A 27,238-nucleotide genomic window follows, 5' to 3' on the forward strand; every position below is an offset into this window, starting at 1 on the left:
CCAGAACATGCCCTTGTTCCCTTATCAGAAATATATATATATATATAGTGGCAGCAGTAATAACTTATCTCTTGAGTATAAGTACTAACTGACGGGATGCACATTACACATTTCTGATATAAACTATTATTATGTATTATTCAGCAGTGAAGACAGATTCTTTCAAGTCAACATGTGTTGTGTGCTCTGTACTTTTGTTTCTCCTTGGGAAAGGTATGTCTGGCGTACGTGACATTCGTATTTGGATACAGACCCTGACAACTCTGCCCAGGCCTTCTGATGAAGATTTTAACAAAATAATGTAGTCGGTATACTGGCTGTATTAGAACAGATCCACTGAAAACAACTTCTCTAACCAAAAGAAGAAAAAAAACAACCCCAAACCCCCAAACAGAACAAAAACATTTAAAGTTGACTGCTAATATTTAATTCATTCCCTTTTAAGCACATTGGTTTTTGCTGACATCTTTGTCTGGTCATCAAGTAGTTACCTGTATTCCAGTTGTTCATGCTTCTCTGACCTCAACAAGTCATCTTAAAAAAGTTGGTATGTCAAAATAAGAAATAGGAGGAGGTTAGACAGGTTAAAAAACATAGATCTATACAAACCTAGTACTAGCTTTTTACCCCAACCTACACAGGGCCACTTTTAAATTACAGCAATAAACCAATGAACTACCACAAAAAGGTATTTTCTTCTGTACATGATTTTTATTATTTATATAATACAACAGAGCATAGATGCTGGATAGTGTGATCATGTGCAATACCTAAGTATGAACTATCTGTACATGCTTGCATATCTGATAACTAAATTGAAAGAACAAAGTTAAAGCAAAAGCTTGATGCTTTTAATAGTGAACTAAAAAACTAAGACTGAACACTGCAATAAAAATCATAAGTAGCATCTTGTGCACATAAACAGCTATTTACACATGAGAAGAGGCATTACAACAGTAGTCTACACTATACTAGATTATATAAAAAACCACCACAAGTTTCATACATCACAAAAACCCCTTCCATCATAACACAGAAGTGATATCACCAGACAAGCATCAGCAAACTCTACTGCCCTTTCTAGTTATTATACAAAGCTGTGAATAATGGAGCCCATGCAATACACCCAAGAACACTACAGTCCTACACCCAAGTACAATTGAAAATTATAAAGCAGCCCTCCAAGAGCGGTTCCAGCTCCCACTTAAGCCTACAGGAGTCATATGTTGGGTATGATTTCTATACCCAACAATTGTCACATTTAAAACATTTTTTAAAAAATTGAAAAAAGCTCCTAATATTCTTTTGAACTCAGAACACACTGAATTTAAGAAGTATATGAATAATAAACTGCTCGAATACTTCTGCAATTTACACAGATGCATGTATCACTTGATAGAGTTGCTGTGGCATGTCTAAAAATCCCACACATAGCTTTTGTTTTGTAAGTCAATCTTGGCACAATATTGTGCTACACAATGTTATTAGTTATGCAAGGAAAAGCAGACAAGTGTTGCAGGCCAGTTCTTAAGTTTCTAACAGGACATTTCCTTTGGGAAATTATTTTCATTTTCATGATTCTCAAGGCAATGCTATATGTTCCAAAATAGATTTCTTCTCATACATATCTCTTTCCCCCCATTTTTCTCATTGCAATTGCTAAATAACTTTTTTATTAAATATGGCATCAACACTCATGTTACTGGGTGGTAGAGCCCTCTACGTGTCTTATGTTCTGCTAGAAAACAATGAAGTGTGGAAACTAAAAGTAGAATAAGACTTTAAATGGATAGTAGACCATCAGCCTTTCTGACATATCCTTCTCCGAAACAGGTACAGTCTTTGCCTAGTGATATACACCTTGAACAGCTCAAAAGGCAGATCTGCTGCAAACATGAAGTATACATTTGTTTAGCACATGTGAACTAGAATCTGTCTTCTGTGTATGTGTATTCCTGTGCAGGTTCTGACCATCCAATCATATTCTGAGAAGAGCATATACGTTTTCAAGGACTGTATCTATCCAATTTTGCCTGTAACAAACACTCAAACGTTCTGAAATATCATTAAGACAGACAAGGCTAAAATTAAAACTTTAGAGAACAAAAGAAAATGGCCATGCATCTGCTCTTTAATGCCTTTCTAGGGTATATTAAAATAAAACAAATAAAAGTCAGTCTTTTCACAAGTAGGCTAGTTTATATTCTCTGGATTTTTTCAGCCACCACAAGTGGATTCTCTTTCCTGATTTTTGCTGCAGCTTCTGCTTTGTAATCATATGGACAGTTGTGCTTGTCAGAATAACGGTGAAGTCCACAAAACAAGTTTCCACATCGGCAATCAAATCCTGTAAAAAGAAAAGTAACATCACTAGGAAGCTTCGGACTTATGAAAGCTATAAATTAAGGGCTTAGCCAGTACAAAGGGGGTATTTGTATCTACTGTAACAAACGGATTAAGTGAAATGAATATTTTCAAATATCGGCTTTATTAAGGGATCTCACATTATGGGTTTTGAAACAGCAAGAAAAAGCTTAATGCCTACAGATTTCAACATATTTAATCTAGTAAGAGGCAACGAATCGTATAAATCTATTCAGTACTGACAAAGTGCTATCATACCCGTAAGGCCAACCTTCTTTCTGCATGTGAAACATCTGCTCCTCTTTGGTTTAGGCAGTTCAGAAGCTTTCTCTTCACCCTTTGAAGTACCAGGTTGAGAAACTGATGGGCTTGGTTGAGTAATAACTGTTAAAGCAAAAAATAAAGATTATTTTCTTCCTTTTCTTGACTTCACTGTCATGTTTGTATTTATTAACAGTAAATTCCCCTCTAAGACCCTGAAGTTTATTGTCTGAAGTGCTAAGTAGAATAGGTATTTATTAACTTCCCTTTTATCTCTACAGAAAATGATCAAGTTTTCCCCTCTGTTCCATCATCTAGAAAATACAGGATACCTAGTATTATCACCTGTATACACCCATATAGGTCATGTACACACAATATTAAAAGTAATATGATCCAGTTTAAATTAATCCAAAACAGTAACAGAATTGGTGAAGTAGTTGAACAGAGGGGATACTTGTGGAAAAGTCAATAGAAACATGATTTAGAAACAAATGACATTTACAGTAATGCTTTTTTGTCATAGTACCAAGTTACTCTGCCACTATAGTTGCCAAGTCACATGACCTAAAACCTCAGAGTCAAACAGTACAACATCTAATGTTCTTGAGCTTCAAACCAGATTCTGTGCTACACCAAGCATACTACTACAAATCACAGCTCAAAAGAACCATCGTTTCAGATGCTTTTTTCAGTAATTTAAAGAAAAAATTATATTTACATTGCATATTGGTATCCTTGTACTATATTCAGCCTTAATGATCAAGCAATTTGAATCAAAACAGCTCATTTTTCAATTGTCTTTGTCATGAACACCTTTGGTCAAATTTGTCACTTTTTATTCAAGTTCTATGGAGGATAAAAATGGGTCATTTTGTGAACTGTGGATCTGTTAGTTTTCTTTGAAAACTTAATTTTTTATCAGTTGCTTTTAAAAACCTTTTAATATTCAAATTAGTGCAAAGGAAAGTCAAGGGAGATGTGTTTGTATACAAACTTTAACACATACAACCCAACGAATCTGTCTCTGTTCAGTTTTCCTGGACACTCAGTTGTATGATTACATCTATTGTTTTAAAAGATAATGAGCAAATGATAAAATACACTCCATAATTAACGATTGAGAATATAGGTTTAAAGGACTCACTTGTAACCAACTTCACCCATACAAAGGGGATTTTTTAGTTGAGATCCTTTTGGATCAGTAAGCATTGCATTCTGAAAGTGGATTTTTTCCAAACATCGTGAACCCCTAATAGTTAACTTTTTATTATCTTTACTGTTACTACCTGCTTGTGGGGTGATAGCCCTGATAAGCTCTTGATAAGTTGAGAGAAAGCTTCAGCCTGCTGGAGGGGTGCTCCCAGAACAATTGTCAGAGGACAAAGAAATCCCAGTGGCTTTCCAAAAGTGCTAAAGCCAGACTGATAAGATTAACAAAGGGCGGAGCGTTGCGGAGGTGACATGGCTGTCCTTTGCGACATCTTCTGGGAACACAGGGAGCCAACCCTCAGGCCTATGTCATCTATCACCCCAAAACCAATTAGTGACTAAAGTCACTCAAACCTAAGAAAGAAAAAGTATAAAAGAGATTGGGCATGAGCAAAAATTGGGGAGAAATGCCATCATATCTACAGGGGTAGCTGAGAGGAGCTGCCCTGTCTCTTCCCACCTCTTTGGACAATGTAGGGGTGAGAAATTATGTACTCGCTATACTTTATATATTATACTTTACTCTCTTACAACACCTATTACTTTATACATTCTATCTTATACTATGCCTGTTACGTTATACCTTATAAAGTACCTTATACCCTTATAATATGCTTTCACTTTTACCTCACAGCTACTTTGATGCTAATTTCACTGGGCTATATCTTTACAGGCACCTTACTTACCAACTGTCTTTTGCGACTTTAATACTAATAATTATAACTTGCCTTACACCTCATAACTTACTGGGTATATATCTCACTTTATAGTGGTTGTTGCGTTCCTTTAAGGTGCGTAGTGTTAATTGTTAACATGTGTGTTAATGGGACACAGCTATAGTCTTTCCTTTTGCTTTGTGTTACAGTGAAGGTTGTGTGCAGTTCATTTTGTTGGTGTGTTACTGAGGGGGGTGTAGCGTGTAAACAAGTCAAAAATATGTTTCTCCATTGTTTTCTGCCTCTCAATACATTCTGCTAACATTGCTATGTCAGCTTTAGTGGAAAAGCTTTCTCAAGGAAATACTTCCTGCCAGAAAATCCTGCTTTTGTGGTCAGTTTCCCACATCTGGACCTGACTACGTGCCAAAAAACATGTGTAGAGATTGGGAAAGCATTATAAAAACCTGAAGATGAATTCAGAAGTTGGAGGAACAAGAGACAAGGAGAAACTAGGAAGCCTCGCCTAGTCTTCTTCTGATCTCTCCTCTCAGCTCGTCTTACCTTCTTTCCAACACCACCAGCTGTCATCTGCCTCGAAGGAGAGACTGCTTGTCAGCCGGGAGAGAGGGCATCGGCCTAGAGCGAGACAGTCTGTGACTGTCTGTGGAGGTATATCCTTTCTCTGAATTTTTCTCTTACAGGCTAAAATAAAGCACCCTCTTTTGCAGCTACACCAGAAGCCAGCTGGCCCGGTCCTGAGAGGAACTAACAGCATTTTGCATTTCAAAGACTCACCATCCTCTTGCAGCCAAGAGATAACATCGTGGCAGAAACAGAGAGAGCATCTGCATCCCCCCCCCTTCCTCTCAGTTACATTGATAAGGCACTCAAGTAGTTTTTCATGGTGGTATCTTTTCTCTGCTTCTATAAATAATCTTAAGCATTTTTCCTAACTTTTCTTATTTTTCCTCTTTTCCTTTCGCATCTCTCTCGCAATCAATTAATAAAAATCAGTTTTTGGTATTTACAGATAACTTGTTTGAGTTTTAATTTTGCTCAAGAGAATGATTCGAACTTACAGTTCAATCTGCATCAAAAATTAAGCAGATCTGAACGTCACAGGGGGTTCTAGATTTGTGGTTTAGGTTGTTGTGTTCCTGGTTAGTAGTTTTCTGTTGTTAAGTCTGTCGTGGGGGATAAACTGCTCAAATTCTGTATTGAAGCTTATGTTTGGTGTGCTTGTCTGTAGAGTGTGTTTTGTGCTGGTTTCTCTTGGGGTTTTTGGTCATCAATTAAATACAATCCTGCAGCTAATGTTATCACCAGCAACGTGAAACCCACAATAACTGTCACATACTTGCATTAATAAAAGTTACTTCAGGAGCTGCTACAGAGAGTTCTTTCTTGCTATTAAGTGTGGTCTCATAGCAGAGTGTCAACGACCCTTCCAGTCTGTGTTCCATCCAGTGTCAGGCAGGCAGTGCTGGGTTCATATGGCTTTGATTGTTCTGGGGACACTTATAGCTAATATCTTTGTGGAGAAAGTTCTGCCTGGCTAAAGCATGGTCCTCACAGGAAGGTCGAAGACCCTTCCAGCCTATATCCTGCCCAGTGTCAGGCAGGCAGTTCTGGGTTCATAAGACTTCGATTGTTCTGGGATGCTTATAGCTAATAACTTTATATTAATACAGGTGGGACAAGAGATCTTTGCATTTCTGCTCCTCCTTTTCACGTGACACTGCTCTTATTTTACTTGTACTGTGTTCATATGCCTATTACTACTAACATAAAGCCTCATAGATCCAAGCCCCATTTCACAATTCGCTGTAGAAGTTAACAAGGAGAGCCTCCAGTCAGTAGTTCATATTTCAGATTGTGAACAAGATTCAGTAGTGACAAACTTCCACAGGTAACAAGGAACTTTCAGTGCTCATACACAAAAAGCCTTATACAGGAAAACAGTATGTTCTTATGCAATATTATAACTAAAGACCTAAGGAGCAACTCAAGGTCTTTACTAACTTTATTTTTGAATATTCTATAGATTTTTCTAAAAAGTGTGAAGAGTTCAGCATCAACACTATTTTGCTGATTCTGAGGACAACCATACTATCCAGTCTTGGATATATAACATTTTTTCCCATATCTAAGCATGCTATTAATAAAAAGCAAAGGTATGGCACTACAATCATAACTGGTATGAAAAATTTACAGAGACATTTCCACAAAATTTTTTTAATTAAAGAATCCCTTTGTCTGGACAATTAATATTTTCAAGATGAAAAAATATAACCCTTTGAACTTGTCTTTAAACCCCAAGGAAAGTAGTGTTCAGCATCAGATAGTCTAGAGAGCCTGTGACCAAAAAAATCAGGTTAAAAGCACTGATGCCACATTGTAAGCCTGTTGGATACCACAGACCTTAGGTGATAGGCATGAAGAAATTGACTAAACATCTCCCAAATCAAGCAGCATGGTCAAGCTCCTTTTTGATTTCTTCTATTACCAGTCTGTTTAAAATGAATTGCTAGCTGTAAGCTATGGCAAATGGAAAAAGGGAACCTTCAAATTCTCTCTCCCATCTCACTCCAGCAGTTAAGCCACAATAGGCATTTTTGGTGCCCAACGAGGAGCTTGAAGGGTTTAAGATAACAACAGATTTGACTGGAACATGCTAGGTCAAATTTATAGCTGTTAGTGATGTTTAGCTAGTAATCAGCAGGCTCCTGAGCTTGCTGTGGGCTCACTTGCCTGACTGTAAATTGAAGTGTAGTGCTCATTAGTGGCTGCTTATCATCTTACTCTGCTGTGTCTGGAAACATTTTGATAACAGCAATGATCATGCATGCACATGGGCCTTGCTGCTGTACTGGACAGGCTGGAACTCTGTGAGCTCAAGTCAAAGGGACTGTGACCTGTGGATGAGTTCACATGGGAGCAGGACAGTGAAGCATCTGTGGCCATGGTTACATCTGTGCCACAGCAGGTATGCCTCAGAAGGGATTGTGGCCCAAGAAGTCCACACTGGAGAAGGTACACCTTGAAGCATCTGTGGCTGTGGATAAGTCTACAACATAGCAGGCACATCTCTGAAGGGACTGTGGCCCATGGAAAAGGCCATGCTGAAACAGGGGCACCTGAAAGCAGCTGTGGCTGTGGATAAGTCTGTGCTGCAGCAGGTATAACCTCAGGAGACTGCAGCGCATAGATAAGGCTCCACTTGGAGCAGGCACACTCCTAAGGGACTGCAGTCTGTGAAGTCAGAGCAGAGACAAGGGGAGGAGCTCATTGCAATGTTAAACCCTATGGCCTTGTACAAAGGGACCAAGAGTAGAGATTGTAATGGATATGCCTTTAAACTATTGTAACCTGGTATTTGAGTTGCATGTTATAGGACATATTTATAGCAGGAACCACCTGAACCAGTAGAGGTCAAACCTCACAAGAAGCAGTGCAAGTGCAGCAGTGACCAGATTTGAGCTCACTGAGCCATTAAGACAGAGATAGAGTAGTAGATAATTTTGTGTCACAAAACAAAGATTAAAACCAAATCCACCTAAGGGAAAATGTTATCAACTACTAGAAATGTACTTCCTCCTCAATATAAATAAACTGACAAGCGTTCACTGCCACAACCAGCAACATGGGAGCTAGAAAGCAATGATGATAATCCTAAGTGCAAATGCCCATTTCCCAAAAGACCTGCCTAACAGGATCCTTTCCCCACAACTAAAACATTCCAAAAAAGAAAAAGCTGGTAAGGTGCAGAAATGGGCAACTACTCAAGCTACAGGAGACATGGGAAATGGGAAGATAATTTTCAGCACAAGACAAAGTTGATATATCTGATGATTTTATTGACAGTGATGCCGTGAATGACCCCTCTCCCCAAAAACAGGACTTCGAGCCACGTTAGTGTAGGGTAAGATAAAAAGTAAAGGTCCTTTAATAACACAGGGCCTACAGCCCACAGGAATACAGGATGACATGCATGAGCCTCAGTTCTTGTTTCCATGGCTTTTATAATAAGATCTCTCCAATCATTGCTTTACACATTTCTCAGTCCAGCCCTGGTTCCACCCCTGGTCCAACCCCCGGAATTGGGTCTGGGGTCGTCAAGACCCTCTGTCTTCATCAACTCCTCTTCCTCAGGCACACAAAGGTCTCTTGGAGTTCATCCAGTTCTGGCTTTTGGGTCACTCTGACCTGTGTTTATGTTTCGTTCTGTAGGCCTTCTGATATCCTTCAGCTCTTCCTTGGAAAGGAGTCTAAACAAGATTAATTAACTAGAGGAATTTGAGCTCCCTGTTCTGGGACAGGGGTAGTGATAGAAAGGTTGGGATTTCATATGCTCTTAGATCTAAAGTGTGAGTTGTGTATTGAACTTGTTTCTGTACTAAGCGTGTTGTAGCTTCAAGGACTAGTTAATGAGGTCAGCAGCTCCTGCCACCCTCTCAACAGATGTGTGTAATCGGCCAATTAGAGCAGGCATTGTCATGCAAACAGCATTGTTAACCAATTATCAGTGCCAAGGTGGCAGAGCTGCGGAGGAATTCAGCTTTTGAAGTGTATAAGAGTTTTGTGAGCGGATGAATAAAGTTGCCTGTTGCAGTAACTTCTGTGAAGTCGTCTCAGCAGGTCACAAACCCGTCTCCCTCGGTTACAGAAAGGCATTAGACTTAAACTGTTAGAAATATTAACCCTCTAAAAATCTACAACTACTGTGTTCCTAAAATCTACAAAATGTGAAAATCAGAACAAAAACCCTTTCGGCATCAACAGCCACAAAGGAACTGTCTATAGATAGTACCCACATTTAAATACTATAGCCATGTGCGAAAACAAATCAGAATCAGATATTAAAACAAGAGGCAAGCAATATAATTTATGTTCTTGAACACTCAACATCACATAAGATATTCAGCGTATTACTCAGAATATTATCTGCAACACACTGTTTTTCATAGCTACTGGTTTTATCTGTAACCCAAGTGAGAGCAATCCATAATACAGGGTCTCAACCTGCATGTAGGACAGCTGTGGTGTTGAACAATAAAATAACTCATCATAGTGGCTTGGTACAAGTGAGGTAACCATCTCATTAATATCATTATATGACAACTTTCAGGAATGGAAAGGGTAACCTACAACATGGATGGAATAAGACTAAGTTTTCAATGGTTGTAGAAGATTTTTTTAACACTTTCATTTACACAAGACCATATGCATTTCAAGTTCCAGTTCACCTTCTTCATAGGCAGCACTACTGCACAGCTGTGGCTTCAGAGTGATAACTGTCCTAGTTCAGCAGGTGGGACCAGTTTATCACTGTGTGGGTGTGACCAAAGCTATGTATTCTACACCCTCTATTCATTTCCCATGAACTGTTAACAATGGACTATTCGCAGTAGTTGCCCAGGACACACCCAACCCCTCAGGCTGGGAGCTGGGTGTGAAAGAAGTCTGTGAGATAAGAGCTATGATAACTCTCCTCCAGGGAGTCGTTAGCACCTCCACACCCAGCCTGAGGTGTCATGTCTCCTAATGGGCCATCAATGATTTCAAAATACCCCATGACTCACAGAGTCAGATCACTCATTGTGTAATTCCCTGCCCTGAGGGAGGTACTGGGCAGTCCCACCTGGACCTGAGGGGATGTAATCTTGGGGGTCTGGGGACTTGGGGAACCACTTGGCAGATCCAGAGGAGGAGCAGAACCTCGACGGGAGACCACCACTCTTGATCAGACTGCAATCACCATCTGTACCAACAGGTTTCTCACTTCCTTTTACTTTGGACTTGGGGGAACCACGTGGGGTTCAGCACAGGGGCTAACAAACCCCTTTGTGTTTGTGCCCGAGGGTGCTGGGTCATACTTCTGGGGTTTGTGGGTTTCCTAGTTCAGCAGGTGGGACCAGTTTATCATTGTGTGGGGGTGATCAAAGACTATGTATTCTACCCCCTCTATTCATTTCCCAAGAACAATGGACCATTTGCAGCAGCTGCCCAGGGAGTCGTTAGCACCTTCACACCCAGCCTGAGGGGGCATGGCTGCTAATGGGCCATCAACGGTTCAAAAATACCCCATGACTCACAGAGTTAATCACCCATTGTGTGAGTCCCCACCCTGGGGGGGGGGGGCGGGACTGGGTGCTCCCTGAGGGTACATAAGCAGGGGCAAGAAGACCTCGGGAACCACTTGATGGATCCAGAAGAACAGCTGGACCTCAACAGGAGGAGACCACCACTCTCAACCAGACTACATCCATCACCTGCACCAACAAGTTCTTTACTTCCTTTTGCTTTGGACTCGAGGGAACCACATGGGTCTCAGCACAAGGGCTAACAAACCCCTTTGGGTTTGTGCCCCAGGACACTAGGTTATACTACTGGGTTTTGGTAAGTTGGAAGCAATTTCTCTTTGTGTCAGTGTATTTATTGTAATATCTTTCATTAAATTGTAACTGACTTATAATCTCTCTTGTGGTGGGTTCATTTCTCCTGCCGGTTTACCTATAAACCAGCACAGTGGGTTAAAACCAATTTCTCTTTGTGCCATTGCATTTGTTGTAAAATTGTTATTAAATTGTAACTCTGACTTATAATCTCTTTTGTGTTGGGTTTGTTTCTCCTTCCGGTTTACCTTTAAACTGGCCCAATAACTCACCACACTGCTCTGTAAAGCAAAGCTATTACTGGGTTCAGAAAAATAAAGTTTTTGATATGCATGCTAGACTAATTAAATCTGGAAACACTAACAGCCCTGAGATGAGATTCAGTCAGAAAGGTAGCGACCCACAAAAGCACAAAAATGCTAGAAATACACTATGACTTGATACTGATACAATATGATTATATAAACATATTTGTTTTCACAACAACAGTTTGGTTTTACTGCTCAGTATGCAAGTCAGCCCTCTTGTATCAATCTTTTATTGCCACTTAACCTGTTGTTTAAATAAAACAGGTTTCTTCAAGGCCTCTACTATGCCTCACCAACTTGGTAACAGTATTGCTCTAACGTAATAATCAACACAAGGAAAGTAAAGAAGTTAGAAAAGGTTTTTTCCATTAAATTCCTGAAGTGCAGAAGCAGATCAAAAGCCTATAAAATGCATGCTATAACTAATGCCCAATTATGAATTGGAGTTTTGATATAAAGGTATATTTCATTGACTTCTATGTAGTTCATCAGATAAGCAATTGAACACGTACCACAATTCAATAACAAAACTACACCAAGCAAGAAAGTTGAACTAAGAAATTACAAGTTAAAAAAAATATAGCATGTTCCACATCTGAATTACAACCAACTAGGCCAGTTACACCTGTCACACCTTTCTTTCTTCAAATGCTAAAATATGATTCATTGCCTTCAGGCCTGATTTGTTCTGAATGAGAATCCAGGTTACAACCTCAACCTGGGATAAACAAAAGAAAATACAAGCCTGTTAAGCTTTATTTTTTTCAACTTCAGAACTCTCTGTAATCAGATGCTTAAAGTCCAAAACATCAAGAGAGTGTGCTTTTAGTCCACAAAATTAAAGACAATTGTGCAGACCTAACTATTTAGAACTTTGACTTGCAAAAAAAAATGCGTCTTTATAATGCTTAAGAAAAAAAATGTTGCCAAAAACAACCTACTTTGCTTAAAGGCTACATCATTTGTTCTAGACCTACCATCTGATACACAATTATGAAATTCAATTGCCAGGGTGAGACTAGAGATAAAACTAAAATAGTTTTACTAGAGACATGGCAGGCATTATCTTGGAGAATTACACCTCATAGGAAGTATTAGCTTTGTTTTATGAGGTGACAATTCTCTACTCTACTATTGTTTCAGCTCCTCCTCAAGAGAGACTAATTGGATGCTGCAGAAAAAGAGAAAGGAAAAAAAATGGAACTAACTCAATCACAGTAAGGATTTATAAAAAGCTGAGGCCAGCTTTTTTGACTGCAAGACACTTACAGGATCCATGTACTAGTAAATACAGCAAGTGTTTGCTATATCTTAAATGTCTGATAAATCCTTTGTAATTTAAAAATAGTATACAAAGACACTATCCTGTGCTGTCTAAAATCTGCCCCCAACTTGAACTTCAACTTTTATATCAGCTGAAGACTGGTTCACAAACTTAAGGATGCATACTAAGCAAAACAATTTTGTTATAGACTTTTTTTCCAAACATTTAAATTCCATAGGAATTTTCCCAATAATCTCTACATAAGCTTTAACAGAACTTTGACTGGTTTTAACTCTGAGTTTCAAACTACAAGATTATTATCTTGAGTTGCTTTTAGGTGTCCCCCCCCCATTCTAATCAATAGAGTGCTGTGTGACACTACCATTTAGTTGCCTTGTTATGAGAAAATGAATACTGAGTCAACAGAAATAGAAGACGATCCTTTACAATTGGCAAAAGAACAAATTCCTATTGGCAGTTTTAATAAGACAAAATTCAGATATTAATTGACCACTGCTACCGTTTTATGTTTTTCTTTCCTGCCTGTCACTTTTTCAGGTAGCAATTCATAACAAGACAATATGGGTTTATAAATATTGTAACAAAGTATAAATGTCTAAGTTACATACAATAAGTCTCTTCAGATAGCACAAGTTACAAGAAGCTGAAACATGTAAAAATCTCCTCAGTCCATACATAACCAAAAAAGAATACAGTAAAAGCCACTGTGATTTAGTTTATGTCACAATTTTAACTTGACTTAATTAAAATAGTAAAAATTATGTACAAACACTGAGCAATTAACTATCAGCTGTAACAGCAGTCTTATTGACAAAGATGCATCTATACTGTGCTGAGTGCTACCTTCAGGAATTTTCAACACAAGTAATTTTATCTTCAGTTGTAGCAAACAGATTTTCCTATTAAAAATCAGCTTTTAATGTTTTAAGACTGTTTCAGAACTATTAAAATTAACAAGTACATTAAGATATCCATTTGAATAAACTGCTATGTAATAAACAGGAATACACCCACTTTTTAAAACTGAACATTCTTACTAAGGCAATTAATGCCATAAGTATTCTATATCCACAAAACAGCATTTCAGTTATATCTACTGATTATTCAAATTAGTCCAAGGACCTTTAGCAGTCTTCATTAGTATTTTAAACCCAGTATTCCCTTATTCCCTTCTGCCCCAGCTCTCATCCTTCTATAGAACAGAATTTAAGAACTCTGTTCTTCAAATGCAATAAACCATTTTGATTGCCACAAGTCAGCAGAAACCGTACTGCTAGACTATATAAAGAAATCAACACCAACTTCAAAATTTAACATCTTGAGCCCAGATACAATTTAAGTGTCTTACTTTTAAAAATGAAGGTTTGATAGCTAAATTGCTCTTCAAGTGTCAAAAGTTACGTATTAAAATTGAACACATCTGAAAACTATATTCTGGCACTAGTAATTCTTCTTGATTCTGAGAGTATTAATACTCAAGAAGCACTCATAGTGAACAGTTCCTCAAGACAATCACCACAAAGATATGTCCAATTAAGAGAAAGTAAATAAATTGTCAGCTTCTGTTAAGTCAGTTGTATCCAGTATTACTCTGCAGACATACCTGGCTCGATCTCTGGTTTTGGTGATACTTTCTCCTTTCTTGAAATGCTCATTTCTGTCATTTGCTGCATTACAGGCAAAGCGGCAACAAGTACATTTCTGTTTACATACAGCGAAATGGGTGATTACATTAGTTCTGAGTACATAATAAGAGCTTAAACTGTCAAAATCCATCAAACTACCCAATCGGTTATTGATACGTGTTCCTGACTTGTACTTTGATCTCTCTTCCATAGAGGAAACTAGGCAAACGGTGGCAAATATTTCCCCAGATAAACCAGAAGTGTCCTTGTAAATGCAGTAATCCAACACCAAACACTATTCATTTCTCATTTATAAAGATTCATAATGCACTGTAAAGTGCACTGTCACTTTTTCTGCTGCAGAAATTCTCTGTAATAGGGCAATTTTACTACAATGTTACTTTAACTTGCTATGTACTCACAGTTCATTCAAACCTCAAAATAATTACTTTTATCTGGTGAAGGGTCTAGAACTCAAGTCTTATGAGGAGCAACTGAGGGAACTGGGGTTGTTTCACCTGGAGAAAAGGAGGCTCATGGGGGCCCTTATTGCTCTCTACAGCTACCTAAAAGGAGGTTGTAGTGAGGTGGAGGTCAGTCTCTTCTCCCAAGTAAGAATTGATAGGAAAAGAGGAAATGGCCTCAAATTGCACCAGGGGAGGTTTAGATTGGATATTAGAAAAAATTTCTTCACCAAAAGGGTTTTCAAGCATTGGAAAAGGCTGCCCAGGGCAGCGGTTGAGTCATCATCCCTGGAAGGATTTAGAAGACTGGGTACACATGACACTTAGGGACATGGTTTAGTGGTAGACTTGGCAGTGTTAGGTTTGTGGTTGGACTCAATGATCTTAAGGGTCTTTTCCAACCTAAATGATTCTATAGTCTTACCTTGATTTTCCAGATGTGCTACTAGCAGTACCTTCACACTTGCTTAAGCTAGCGTCTGCTCTTTGTACAGATGCAGACTCTGAGGTAAGACTGTTTGAACCACTAGCTGCCCCTACATAACAAAAATTTGAGAAGTTAATTATAAGCAAAGTATAGAATACAAGTTAGTCAAGTAGTTCTGAATACAGTTATGAACCATTTCCAATCATTCCTCATTCTACTGCATCATCTTCGTTAAAAGACAGACTATATTGTTAGTGACCAAAACACAGGGATCGTATAAGAACACAATTGTAGCAGCAGGTAAGTAAAAATCCAAATTAAGGTCCAACACCAAGTGGGCCACAATACATTACACAAAAACATTTTTATTGTGATTTTAAGTATTATCCCCTTTGATATTCACAGTTTTAGTATGCAGCTATCAGAAGATCTGAAATACACTCTGTGATTCCTCTCATTACCTATACATTATATTTTCGAGACACACACAAAAAAACCCCACGTCTCAAACCTTTACCCATTGAGCTGATTCTACCATTATTCTGCTGCCGCTGAAGATGTTCTTTGTAGCAAACAGAACACATGCCATTTGTTCTAGGATTTCCATAAAATCCACATCCTGTACTACACAGCATGGGCCCTGGGGTCTGGTTTGTCTCTTGAGCCATTTCAATGCTGTAAATAAAACCAAGAACTGCATTAAGAACTGGCATTTTACCAAACTCAATTACATGGTTATAGAATTAAAGTAGGTTTGCTTACCTTGCCCACAAAAAGCGATATCAGCATTTTTAAAGATGGCTATATGGATGTTAATATATAATTCAATACTTCAATTGTATTGATAAGTAACATTGTCATAGTTTAGTGGGTTAACCTTGGCTGGGGATGCCAGGTGCTCACCAAGCTGCTCTATCACTCCCCCTCCTACACTGGACAGGTGGAAAAAGAGACAATGAAAGGCTTGTGGATCAAGAAAAGGATGGGGAGATCATTCATCAATTACCATCATGAACAAAACAGACTCAACGTGGGAAAAATTATTTCAATTTACTACCAATGAAATCAGAGTAGGATAATGAGAAAACAAAACCAAATCTTAAAATACCTTCCCCTCACCCCTCCCTTCTTCCTGGGCTAAACTCCACTCACAATTTTTCTATTCCCCCACCCCTCCATCCCCCAGTGGCACAGGGAATGGAGGTTGTGGTCAGTTTGTTACACATCTCTGCTGTTCCCTCCTCCTCACATTCTTTCCCTGCTCAAGTGTGGGGTCCCTCCCACAGGAGACAGTCTTCCACAAATGTCTCTGACATGGGTCCTTTCCACATGCTGCAGTTCTTCAAAAACTGCTTCAGAGTGGGTCCCTTCCACCTTTTCTTTCCGTGGGGTATAGCCCTTCAGGAACAGACTGCTCCAGCACAGATCCTTCACAGGGTCACAAGTCCTGCCAGCAAACCTGCACCAGCATGAGCTCCCCTCAGTTACAGGCCCTGCTCCAGCACCTGGAACACCTCCCTCCCCAATCCTGGAGTCCACAGAGTTGTTTCTCTCACATATTCTCACTCCTCTCTTCCAACTGCTGTTGTGCAGTGGTCCCCATCCCCTTCCTAAATGTTATCGCAGAGGCCCTATCACCATCATTGATGGGCTCAGCTTTGGTCAGTGGCAGGTCCATCTTGAAGGTGGCTGGCATTAGCTCCATCTGACACAAGGGAAGCTTCTAGCAATTTCTCACAGAAGCCACCCTGTGCCCCCCTGCTACCAAAACCTGGCCACACAAACCCAATTGTAGTGGGTCTGGCTGAGCCAGAATTTATTTTCCCATAGTAACTCTTACAGTGCTGTGCTCTGCATCAGTAGCTAGAGGAGTGTTGATAACAAGCCCATGTTTTGGCTACTGCTGAGTGTAGCGCTGTAACATTCCTTCTTCAATCGAGGGTGAGATCCTGGGAGGGGACACAGGTAGGCCAGCTGACCCACACTGACCAAGGGGATATTCCATACCATATGGCATCAACCCAGATATAAAACTGAGGCAAGGAGCCAGAAGGGAGGCATTCATTGTCTCGTAATGGCTGCCTGCTGACAACTGTTATGCATGCTGGAGCTCTGCTTCTCAGAGAAGTGGCCAACCATCACTGCTTACGGGAAGTAGAGAATAATTGCTGGCTTCTGCTTTGTGCATGTGCACGCTGCTCTCGTTTTTTTTCCATTTTGCATAAATATAAACTGCCTTATCCTAACCCACAGTTTGTGTTCTTTCTTTTTACTCCCACCTTGCTCTCTCCCCTGTCTGGCTGGGAAAGGGAGTGATAGAGCAGCTGGGTGGACACCTGGCATTTAGCCAAGGTGAACCCACCACAGTCCTTTCTGGCCTCTGTGAGAAAAATCTCAGCTCGAAGAATTTTTAGAGAGACGAGTTGAAGGAGCAAAGCAAAATAGGGTTTAATGGCCAAACTGCACACACAGGGTGCCTCGCCACAGCAAAGTCGCCGGGGAGCACACAGGGGAGGGGGAGGTCACCCCCATTTATTTCCTTCACGCCACGCCCTCTTCCCTCCCCTCCAGGAGTCCATCCCTCCATAGTCCATGTATGGTCCCGTGCACGCTGATTCGAGGTTACTCCATCACTTCACTTCTTCACTGCCTTCTTTGGGCAATTTCTTGCTGCGTCATCAACGCTGATTTGCCCATCCAGTCGCCCTATCAGGCCCTACCACCATCCGCAGGCCCTGACAACAGCTCCCCTTGCTGAGGCTGCTGCCTCACAGACTGCCCGCCAAATTCGCCTGTCTAACCTGGATGTGGAGAAATCCCCCCCTTAAAGGGCCATTCCGCTTTTCCAAAAAGCAATTAACACAGAACCTTTTAATTCAACTGTTCAAATCAACCAAAACCCCTTCCTTCCACACCTCCCACAACGAACCCTCTCTTCTTATTTCTCACAGCCTCCAACATGGGGCAAGAAAGGCAGTTATATATACACATTGCATTGCATGGGTTTTTTCACTAACAGCCTTTCTGTGCTGCGGGAGTTGTCCTCTGGGGGGACTATCTGAGACTGATAGAGGAATACAACCTTCTCCCCCTTCCTGACTTTGATATAAATGGCTTTATAATGAAGTCACCCATGCTCCTTGCTAATCCTTATGTGAGCTGTTTAGTAACGTTACTGCCAATACTGTCAGAACACTATGGAGTTTGGGGAATGTGGTGTTATCTTGGTGCAGGAGAAAATCTTTAGGTGATAATATATTGGGATGTGCCCTGAGGGGCCCAGTTCCTGGGTGGCAGGGTATGTGGAAGGATTTGGGCAGGTTCCTAGGGCATTTGACACCTTCCGTTACCTGGGACTTCACACCAGAACAGGTATTCAACCCTAGCAAACTGACACGTCACCTGATGGAAGGGTGCCTTGCCTACCCCAATCAAAACCAGCAGCTTCTTGCCTTGTACTGGGGCCTGGCCTGTGCTTAGCGAGCCACAGTTCAATACTCTCAGAAGACTGTAGTGGAGGCAGGGACCCAAACTGTAATGGAGGACACTCTGGCTGAGACAGGTACTTGGACCATAACACCTACAGTCATTGCCCCCAGTAGTGAAAAAGAAAAGTGGAGAAAGAAATCTGATGCAGGAACAACTGAGTACCAACAGTGTCTGGATTTTAAGCTGGCACTTGATATGGAAATCAATGCATACCAGAAATTGCTGGAGGGTGAAGAGGAGAGGTTGAAACTCACCCCAAGCCCATCTTCATGGGTGACCAAGTCCCAGGCTTCTTCAAGCCACAGTGTCCAAACAACCAGCAGGAAGAAGAGGATTGATGTGGAGGAGTCTGAAGCAAGCAGCAGTGTTACCATTTCCCACTCAGCTTCAGCCACTGGGAACGTGTCCACTGAGGAGATCGACATCGATGGAAAGTTCATCTGCCTGAAGAACACCTCTGAACAGGACCAACCAATGGGAGGCTGACAGATGATCCGAGAGCTGGAGAGCCAAGGGGTGGTCAGCAAGACCCACTCACCCTTCAACAGCCCCATCTGGCCTGTGCGTAAGTCTGATGGAGAATGGAGATTGACTGTGGACTATCGTGGCTTAAATGAAGTTACCCCACTGCTGAGTGCTGCCGTGCCAGACATGCTGGAGCTCCAGTATGAGCTGGAGTCCAAGGCAGTGAAGTGATATGCCACTATTGACATTGCTAATGTGTTCTTCTCCATCGCCCTGGCAGCAGAGTGCAGGCCACAGTTTGCTTTTACACGGAGGGGTGTGCAGTACACCTGGAACTGACAGCCCCAGGGGTGGAAACACAGTCCCACCATTTACCATGGACTGATTCAAGCTACACTAGAGAAGGGTGAGGGTCCGGAACACCTACAATATATTGATGACATTGTATGGAGTGACACAGCAGTAGTTTATGAAAAAGGAAAGAAAATCATCCAGATTCTCCTCAGAGCCAATTTTGCTATCAAACGGAGTAAGGTCAAGGGACCTGCCAGGGAGATCCAATTCCTGGGAGTAAAGTGGCAAGATGGACAACAACAGATCCCAACAGAAGTCATCAACAAGATCCCAGCGATGGCTCCACCAACCAGCAAGAAGGAAATGCAAGCTTTCCTGGGTGCCATAGGTTTCTGGAGGATGCATATCCCCAAGTACAGCCACACTGTAAGCCTACTTTACTTAGTGACCCATAAGAAGAATGATTTCCACTGGGACCCTGAACAGCAGCAAGCCTTTGACCAGATCAAGCATGAGATTGCACACATTGTGGCCCTTGGACCAGTCAGAACAGGACCAAACATGAAAAATGTACTTAATTCTGCAGCTAGGGATAATGGTCCCTCCTGAAGCCTCTGGCAAAAGGTGCCTGGTGAGGCCTGAGGCCGACCACTGGGATTCTGGAGCCCAGGCTACAGAGGATCTGAAGCCAACTATGCCCCCATGGAGAAGGAGATCCTGGAGGCTTATGAAGGAATATAAGCAGCCTCAGAGGTGATGGCACGGAAGCACAGCTTCTCCTAGCATCCTGACTACCCGTGCTGAGCCGGATGTTCAAGGGAAAGGTGCCCTCTACACATCATGCCACCAATGCTACATGGAGTAAGTGGATTGCTCTGATCATACAGCGTGTCCAGATTGGAAACCCAAATTGCCCTGGGATCACAGAGCTCATAACAAATTGGCCTGAAGGTGAGAACTTCAGTCTGGCAGATGAGGAAGGAGAACAGGTGGTACAGGCTGCGGAAGTTCCACCATACAATCAGTTACCCAAAGGAGAAACGTGGTACGCTGTCAGAGACTGAAACGGTTAATGATTTATGCATTCTAGGAGACTTTGCAGGCTTTTGACTTTTGCATTATACCCCTGATGGGCAGTTGGGGCCCATCCCTCCCTCCAGTGCTAAAAGTGTCGAGCCCTGAGGAGGCAAGAAGAGCCATTACCTTGCCCTCCACATGAACCCTTCGCCCATCATGAAAGGCAGGAAGAATATTGGGGGTTCATAGCCCGGCTGGTGACACTACTTCATGGAAAACAACCCCCTGCCTCGGGGGAGGTGCAAAAGGCATGCTGAGGGTATATATATGGACTGGTGACTTTGGGGTTTTGGGTTCTGTTCCTCACCCCCACCACCTGCAGGACTGCTGAGATGCAATGCTGGATCCCTGGGCAGTGACTATGTGAACCTTTTCATTCTCATCTTTTCTTTTTCCTTGCTGTCCTGAACTCTTCTCCTGTCTTTCTCCCCCCTATGCTTTTTTGCTGTCCTGGACTCTTCTCCTGTCTTTATTCCCCCTGTGCATCTTTCCCCCCCCCATCCCCCCCACTAAGGTTATTTTCTATGTCACATTATACGGAATTGTTAAAATAAACACCAATTATTTAGTGTTGTTTCACCTTAATCCACCCCAAAGGAATTATTGATAACAACCTAGGTTACCCCCGTCTCCTTTTCCAGGGGCGGGTCGTAACATACACTCTCTTCACTGATGGTTCCTGCACATTGTAGGGACGAACTGAAAGTGGAAAGCAGCTGTCTGGAGTCCCACCTGACAAGTGGCAGAAGCTACTGAAGGAGAAGGCAAATCAAGTCAATTTGCAGAGCTCAAAGCTGTTCAATTGGCCCTGGACATTGCTGAATGAGAGAAGTGGCCAAGGCTTTACCTCTACACTGACTCATGGATGATAGCCAGTGCTCTGTGGGGATGGCTAGACCGATGGAAGAGGATTAATTGGTAGCATAGAGGAAAACCCATTTGGGCTGCTGCTATGTGGCAAGACATCACCACCTGGGTAGAGAAGCTGATCATGAGAGTCTGCCCTGTAGATGCACAGGTGCCCAAAAATCGAGCCAATGTGGAACATCACAATAACAAACAGGCAGACCGAGCTGCAGAAGTCAAGGTGTCACAATTAGATATGGACTGGCAGCACAAGGGAGAGCTGTTCCAGGCTCGATGGGCCCACGATGCCTCAGGCCATCAAGACAGAGATGCCACCTATAGGTGGGCATGAGACCGAGAGGTGGATCCAACCATGGACACTATTTCACAGGTTATCCATGACTGTGAGACATGTGCTGCCATTAAACAAGCAAAGAGCGTGAAGCCGCTGTGGTATGGGGAGCGGTGGAATAAGTATAGATATGGGGAGGCTTGACAGGTTGATTATATCACACTACCAGAGACCCACCAAGGCAAGCGCTATGTGCTCACCACGGTGGAAACAACCACTGGATGGCTGGAGAGACACCCAGTGCCTCACGCCACTGCCCAAAGTACCCTCCTGGGTCTTGAAAAGCAAGTCCTGTGGCAACACGGCACCCCAGAGTGAATTTAGACAATGGGACCCATTTCAAGAACAGTTTGGTTACCACCTGGGCAAAGGAGCAGGGCATTGAATGGGTGCACCATATCCCATACCATGCAGCAGCTGCTGGGAAGGTTGAGCAGTGTAATGGACTATGGAAAACCACTCTGAAGGCGTTGGGTGGGGGGACTTTCAAGAACTGGGATCAGCACCTAGCAAAAGCTACATGGCTAGTCAACACTAGAGGCTCTGTCAATTGAGCTGGCCCTGCCCACTCAGAGTCCCAGTGGATGGAGACCAAGCCCCAGTAATTCACTTGAGAGGTATGTTAGGTAAAGCAATTTGGATTAACCCTGCCTTGAGCAAAGGCAAACCCATTTGTGGGATTGTCTTTGCTCAGGGACCAGGATGTAACTGGTGGATAAGAGAAGACAGAGAGACCCAGTGTGTGCCTAAATGAGATTTAACCTTGGGGAAAAAAATAACTTGTATTCTGAGTTGTATGTTGCAGGAAATAAGTCACCGGACAAGGAAAACCTGAACCAAGCTGGTGTCGGTGCCCAATGATCGATTGCTTCTCCTGCCCTGAGTATCCATCGCGATGGAATGAAGCCCAAGATCTGGAGAGGTGGAAGACAGCCCTAAAAAAAAAAATCTATGCAAGCACAGGAAATAAGTGGATACGGGATCTGGGTGTGATGCAAATGGTATGGAATAAGGGGTAGAGATTGTAGTGGGTCTGGCTGAGCCAGAATTTATTTTCCCATAGCAGCCCTTGCAGTGCTGTACTCTGCATTGGTAGCTAGAGGAGTGTTGATAACACACCCATGTTTTGGCTACTGCTGAGCACAGCACTGTAACATTCCTTCTTCAGTCGGGGGCGAGATCCTGGGAGGGGACACAGGTAGGCCAGCTGACCCACACTGACCAAAGGGATATTCCATACCATATGACGTCAACTCATTTTTTCATAATGGCTGCCTGCTGACACCCATTACACGTGCTGGAGCTCTGCTTCTCAGAGAAGTGGACGACCAATACTGCTTATGAGAAGTAGAGATTAACTGCTGGGTTCTGCTTTGTGCTTGTGCACACTGCTTTTGATTTTTTTCCTTTTTCCATAAACTGCCATATCATAGCCCAAAGTTTGTGTTATTTCTTTTTCCTCCCACCTTGTTCTCTCCCCTGTCTGGCCAGGAAGGGGAGTGATAGAGTGGCTGGGTGGGCACCTGGCATTCAGCCAAGGTGAACCCACCACACCAATGCACACAGTAATACTGAGAAGCAAGATAATTATCAGACACCAAACTTGTGTGCCCAGGTTATGACCAAATTGAGTTACTTGGTGAACAAAAAATTGATTCACAACCTCTGAGCACTTACGGCATAGAAATAAAACCAAACAAACACAGCTAGATGGGTAGAACGAGGAAGACCAAGTTTGGATCTACTAAACAGTTCTGGTAATTAGTATAGTTTATCTTTGCAGACTCCAAAAGAACTGCTCCACTTTTTTAGTAATGATGATCTTGCATCATTTTGATTTGAATCCCATTATTAGCAGTTTGTACTTTCATGACATTTGTTAAACAGAACAAAAAAAATTACTGAAGGATGGGCAACAGTCATTTTAAGACTGTATTTTATGTCTTTAGAGGATGCCTCTATAACAAGTCCTTTAACTTGGCTTAAATTGCATACAAAGCCCAATACTAAATGTTAACTAGCAACAGCATACATACAATAGGCCCTCAAAACAGATGATCCAAAAGCATTTCTGAAATAAGCTTAGACGAGATGTAGCCGAAGGGGTTTTGTTCTGATTTTCACATTTTGTAGATTTTAGGAACACAGTAGTTGTGGATTTTTAGAAGGTTAATATTTCTAACAGTTTAAGTTTAATGCCTTTCTATCACTACCCCTGTCCCAGAACAGGGAGCTTAAATTCCTTTAGTTAATTAATCTTGTTTAGACTCCTTTCCAAGGTAGAGCTGAAGGATATCAGAAGGCCTACAGAACGAAACATAAACACAGGTCAGAGTGACCCAGAAGTCAGAACTGGATGAACTCCAAAGGACCTTTGTGTGCCTGAGGAAGAGGAGCTGATGAAGACAGAGGGTCTGGATGACCCCAGACCCAATTCCAGGGGTTGGACCAGGGGTGGGGCTGGACTGAGAAATGTGTAAAGCAATGATTGGAGGGATCTTATTATAAAAGCCATGGAAACAAGAACTGGAGCACATGCATGTCATCATGTATTCCTGTGGGCTGTAGCCCTGTGATATTAAAGGAACTTTACTTTTTATCTTACCCTACAGTAACGCAGCTCGGAGTTCTGCTTTGGGGGGGGGGGGGGGGGGGGGTCACTCACGTCATCACAGATCTTAGTCTTCCAAGATAAGTAAAACTATTTTAGACTGTTGAATATGTTAATTTACACAACCCGTGCATTTCCAAAGAGCCAGTTAAATCTTTTTTGTCTTTAAGATACAGGCAGACTTCTGCATCTCCCAAAGGTAGATAATTCTAACTCTCACCTTTGCCATCAACTGTAAAAGCAAACTCAAACGTATTCTGATATATCTCTTTAAAAAATTGCAGTTTTACAACCATACACCCATCAGCGGACACAACAGAAAATCTAAGACCTTGAAAAAAATACCTTTATTGTAGCTCTATGTTATTATAACAAATAAAGACTGGACTTCTGCCCTTATTATGTGCAGGTACAGTCAAAGCACTATCAAAAGTGCTAACACATACACTGTCACCATCAATCTCAACTTGCTCCACTTTCAAATTAGCATGTTTCACCACTTACTAAGTTTAGCTTTAGGTATTAATGCTGGTATTAACATATTACAAACAAGAGTCTTTACAGCTCTTTGTCAGCACAGTCCTTCACTACTTGAAATACATGCTGCTAATTAAAAAATCAAGTTGTTAAGAAATTCTGCTTTTTCACTCTTCAAGGTCCAGGTATCACCTGACTAGGTTATAATATACTTTCCAAAATTTAAGCTAATAACCAGGACACTAAAATATGCCATTTAATATTTTGAACCAACAGTGAAAGTGAAGTTTTCAGAAAACACAGATTACAGACTTCTCCAATTCTTCTCTACAAACTTTTCTACCAAGATCAGCAAGTACCTAAGGCCTTACAAATTCAGTTCTACTACCCTGAAAAACAAGCTAATACCACTATGTATCTGCTTTCCTGAACTTTTCTCAGAAACTTGGGTCACGTGGTTGAGCACATTAGCTTCTGCCTGTCACAAGGCTGCAGTGTGACAGACTAATCTAAAGGTTTAGACACAAAACCTTGTCTACAGGGGCCTCAGAAATCGGCTCCTATTTATATTTCTAAAGGCTGCCAACTCAAACAACCCACAGAACTGAAGCAGCCAAGCATGCACCCACTGTAAGAGAAAAATATGAAATTCAATTAATGTGACTACAGCTGCTTTTCCAGAGGAAAAGGAAGTGCAGATACTTAAATTCAATCAAGAAAACTGCCTCATGATGCTACATTATCTCAGACATTTTCATCTCTATTTCACAGCAAGAACAAAAAAATTACTATGATCAGAGACCTAACTATTACAGTCTCATGACCTTACACATTCCCCAACCTTTTGGTTGAGTGGCCATAACCAAACCTTTGCAAAAAAAAAAAATGATCTCTCCTAGCCCCCAAAAGAGCAAGTCTTAAACCTCAGAGATGTCCCTGTTTAACCCTGACCTCCTCATATAAAAAGGAGATATTTTATTCAGCATGTTAATTCAAGCAGTAATTTACACCACCAACTTTACCCAGCCAAACTAAAAGGGGAACAAAAATACTTTGTTATTATTAAAGTTAACAGACTCTCATAAATAAAATATCTTTTCAGTTCTAAATTACAACTAAGCTGAGGTATAGTCAACTCTAATAACAGCAGATATTTAGATTATTTGAGTGGCAAATATAATTCAGCTTTTGTGCACACTGAGTGCACTTCCAAGAAACTACAACTTATGTACTTCACAGTTCATAGTAAAAGCACTTCAAGTTACCCTAATATTTCCTAGGCTCATAGAATGATTTGGGTTGGAAGGGACCTTAAAGACCATGTAAGTTCCAACCCTCCTGCCATGGGCAGGGACACCTCCCACTAGACCAGGTTGCTCAGGGCCCCATCCAACCTGACCTAGAACACTTTCAGGGATGAGGCATCCACAACTTCTCTGTGCAACTTGTTCTAGTGTAGCACCACCCTCACAGTCAAGAATTTCTTCATAATATCTAACCTAAACCTACCCTCTTTCAGTTGAAAGCCATTCCTCCTTGTCCTATCACTCCATGCCCTTGTAAAAAGTCCCTCTCCAGCCTTCTCAGAGGCCCCCTTAAGGTACCAGATTAATTACTTAATTAAAAAGGGAATACAAATACTAACTTTAAATCAATAATAAAACCTTAGAATTGAGTCATTGATAGGGCTAAACTGGCTGGTTAAATAAATACTTATTTAGCTGAAAATCCTCATCTAGAGGACCATAAAAAAATGGACCATAAGAAAAACCAAACTCAAAACAAAAAAAACAGGTATATGCCTCTCTAACAGTGTTCTAGGTGGAGCAAAAAGACGAAGCAAACGTGAAGAACGCGGATCAAACACAGGCATTTCCCAATAACAATTAAATGCAGCTCAGTAATCCAGACAAAAAGGGAGGCAGCGCCAAGTGCTCAAAGCGCGGTACGTTTTGGTCGCCATGGCCTCCAAACACCCTCGTTCGCTCGCCCGCCCGCCCCCCTCCCCCCCTCAGGACACCAAAACACAAAAGACGTAGAGGCGGGCGGGCTACAGAGGAGAAACAAACAAAACACCGGATCCTCTCTCAGGGAGGACTGAGAAAGCCTCATTGTCTCGCTCCCCGTCTGCCCCACTAAGGAGAGAGTAGAGTGTGAGCCATCCTGGCCCGCAGCCTCCCGCCACAGCACCCATCGCGTCAGAGTGAGAGGAAAGAGTCCGCCGGGTAAAACGATGGACGCCCTGCCACTTCTCGCCTCGCGAAAGGCAGCAAAAAGCGCCTCGGGGAGGCCCAACCATATCCCATACCGCCACCGCGCTAACAGCTCTCAGAAAACGAGTCCGTATCTTCCCCCAGTCACCCTTCAGTGCCCACGTACCTGCTCCTGGGAGGGGGCGGAGCGAGAAACCCCACGGCCGATATCAGAGGCGCTGCAGATGGCTTCGGACTGTTTCTAGGAGAGCGAAGGGCAGGAGGATGTAGGGCACGAAGCTGGTGGTGCCACCACCGCTTCCCTTCTGCGGAAGCGGCGCGGAATGAGAACGCGCGACGCGCAGGAGAAAGACGAAAGGAAGGCACAAAAAAAAAAAGAAAGAATTGAGAAAGAAGGGTGGAGGAAGGAGGAAC

At 41.9% G+C, this 27,238-nt stretch overlaps 1 protein-coding gene across 5 annotated transcripts; it reads right to left on the reverse strand.

The window, feature by feature from the left end:
* Positions 1–625: 625 nt before the first annotated feature.
* On the reverse strand, positions 626–27,238 carry LOC139683006 (AN1-type zinc finger protein 5-like). Of its 5 annotated transcripts, none has more exons than XM_071577705.1 (6): positions 18,744–19,833; positions 15,512–15,675; positions 14,998–15,109; positions 14,088–14,185; positions 2,623–2,748; positions 626–2,347 (listed from the first exon to the last, which is right to left on the reverse strand). In XM_071577705.1, the coding sequence occupies exons 1-6, from the start codon at positions 18,758–18,760 to the stop codon at positions 2,199–2,201; spliced, it is 666 nt and encodes a 221-aa protein (XP_071433806.1). In that variant the 5' UTR covers positions 18,761–19,833; the 3' UTR covers positions 626–2,198. The 5 variants fall into 5 exon arrangements, with proteins under 5 accessions (XP_071433806.1, XP_071433805.1, XP_071433807.1 ...); XM_071577706.1 differs by lacking the exon at positions 18,744–19,833 and adding an exon at positions 26,991–27,238 and having other exon boundaries at positions 627–2,347; XM_071577708.1 differs by having other exon boundaries at positions 627–2,347; positions 15,536–15,675.

Source organism: Pithys albifrons, chromosome 26, assembly GCF_047495875.1.
Source record: "Pithys albifrons albifrons isolate INPA30051 chromosome 26, PitAlb_v1, whole genome shotgun sequence".
In the NCBI taxonomy this organism is placed as follows: domain Eukaryota; kingdom Metazoa; phylum Chordata; class Aves; order Passeriformes; family Thamnophilidae; genus Pithys; species Pithys albifrons.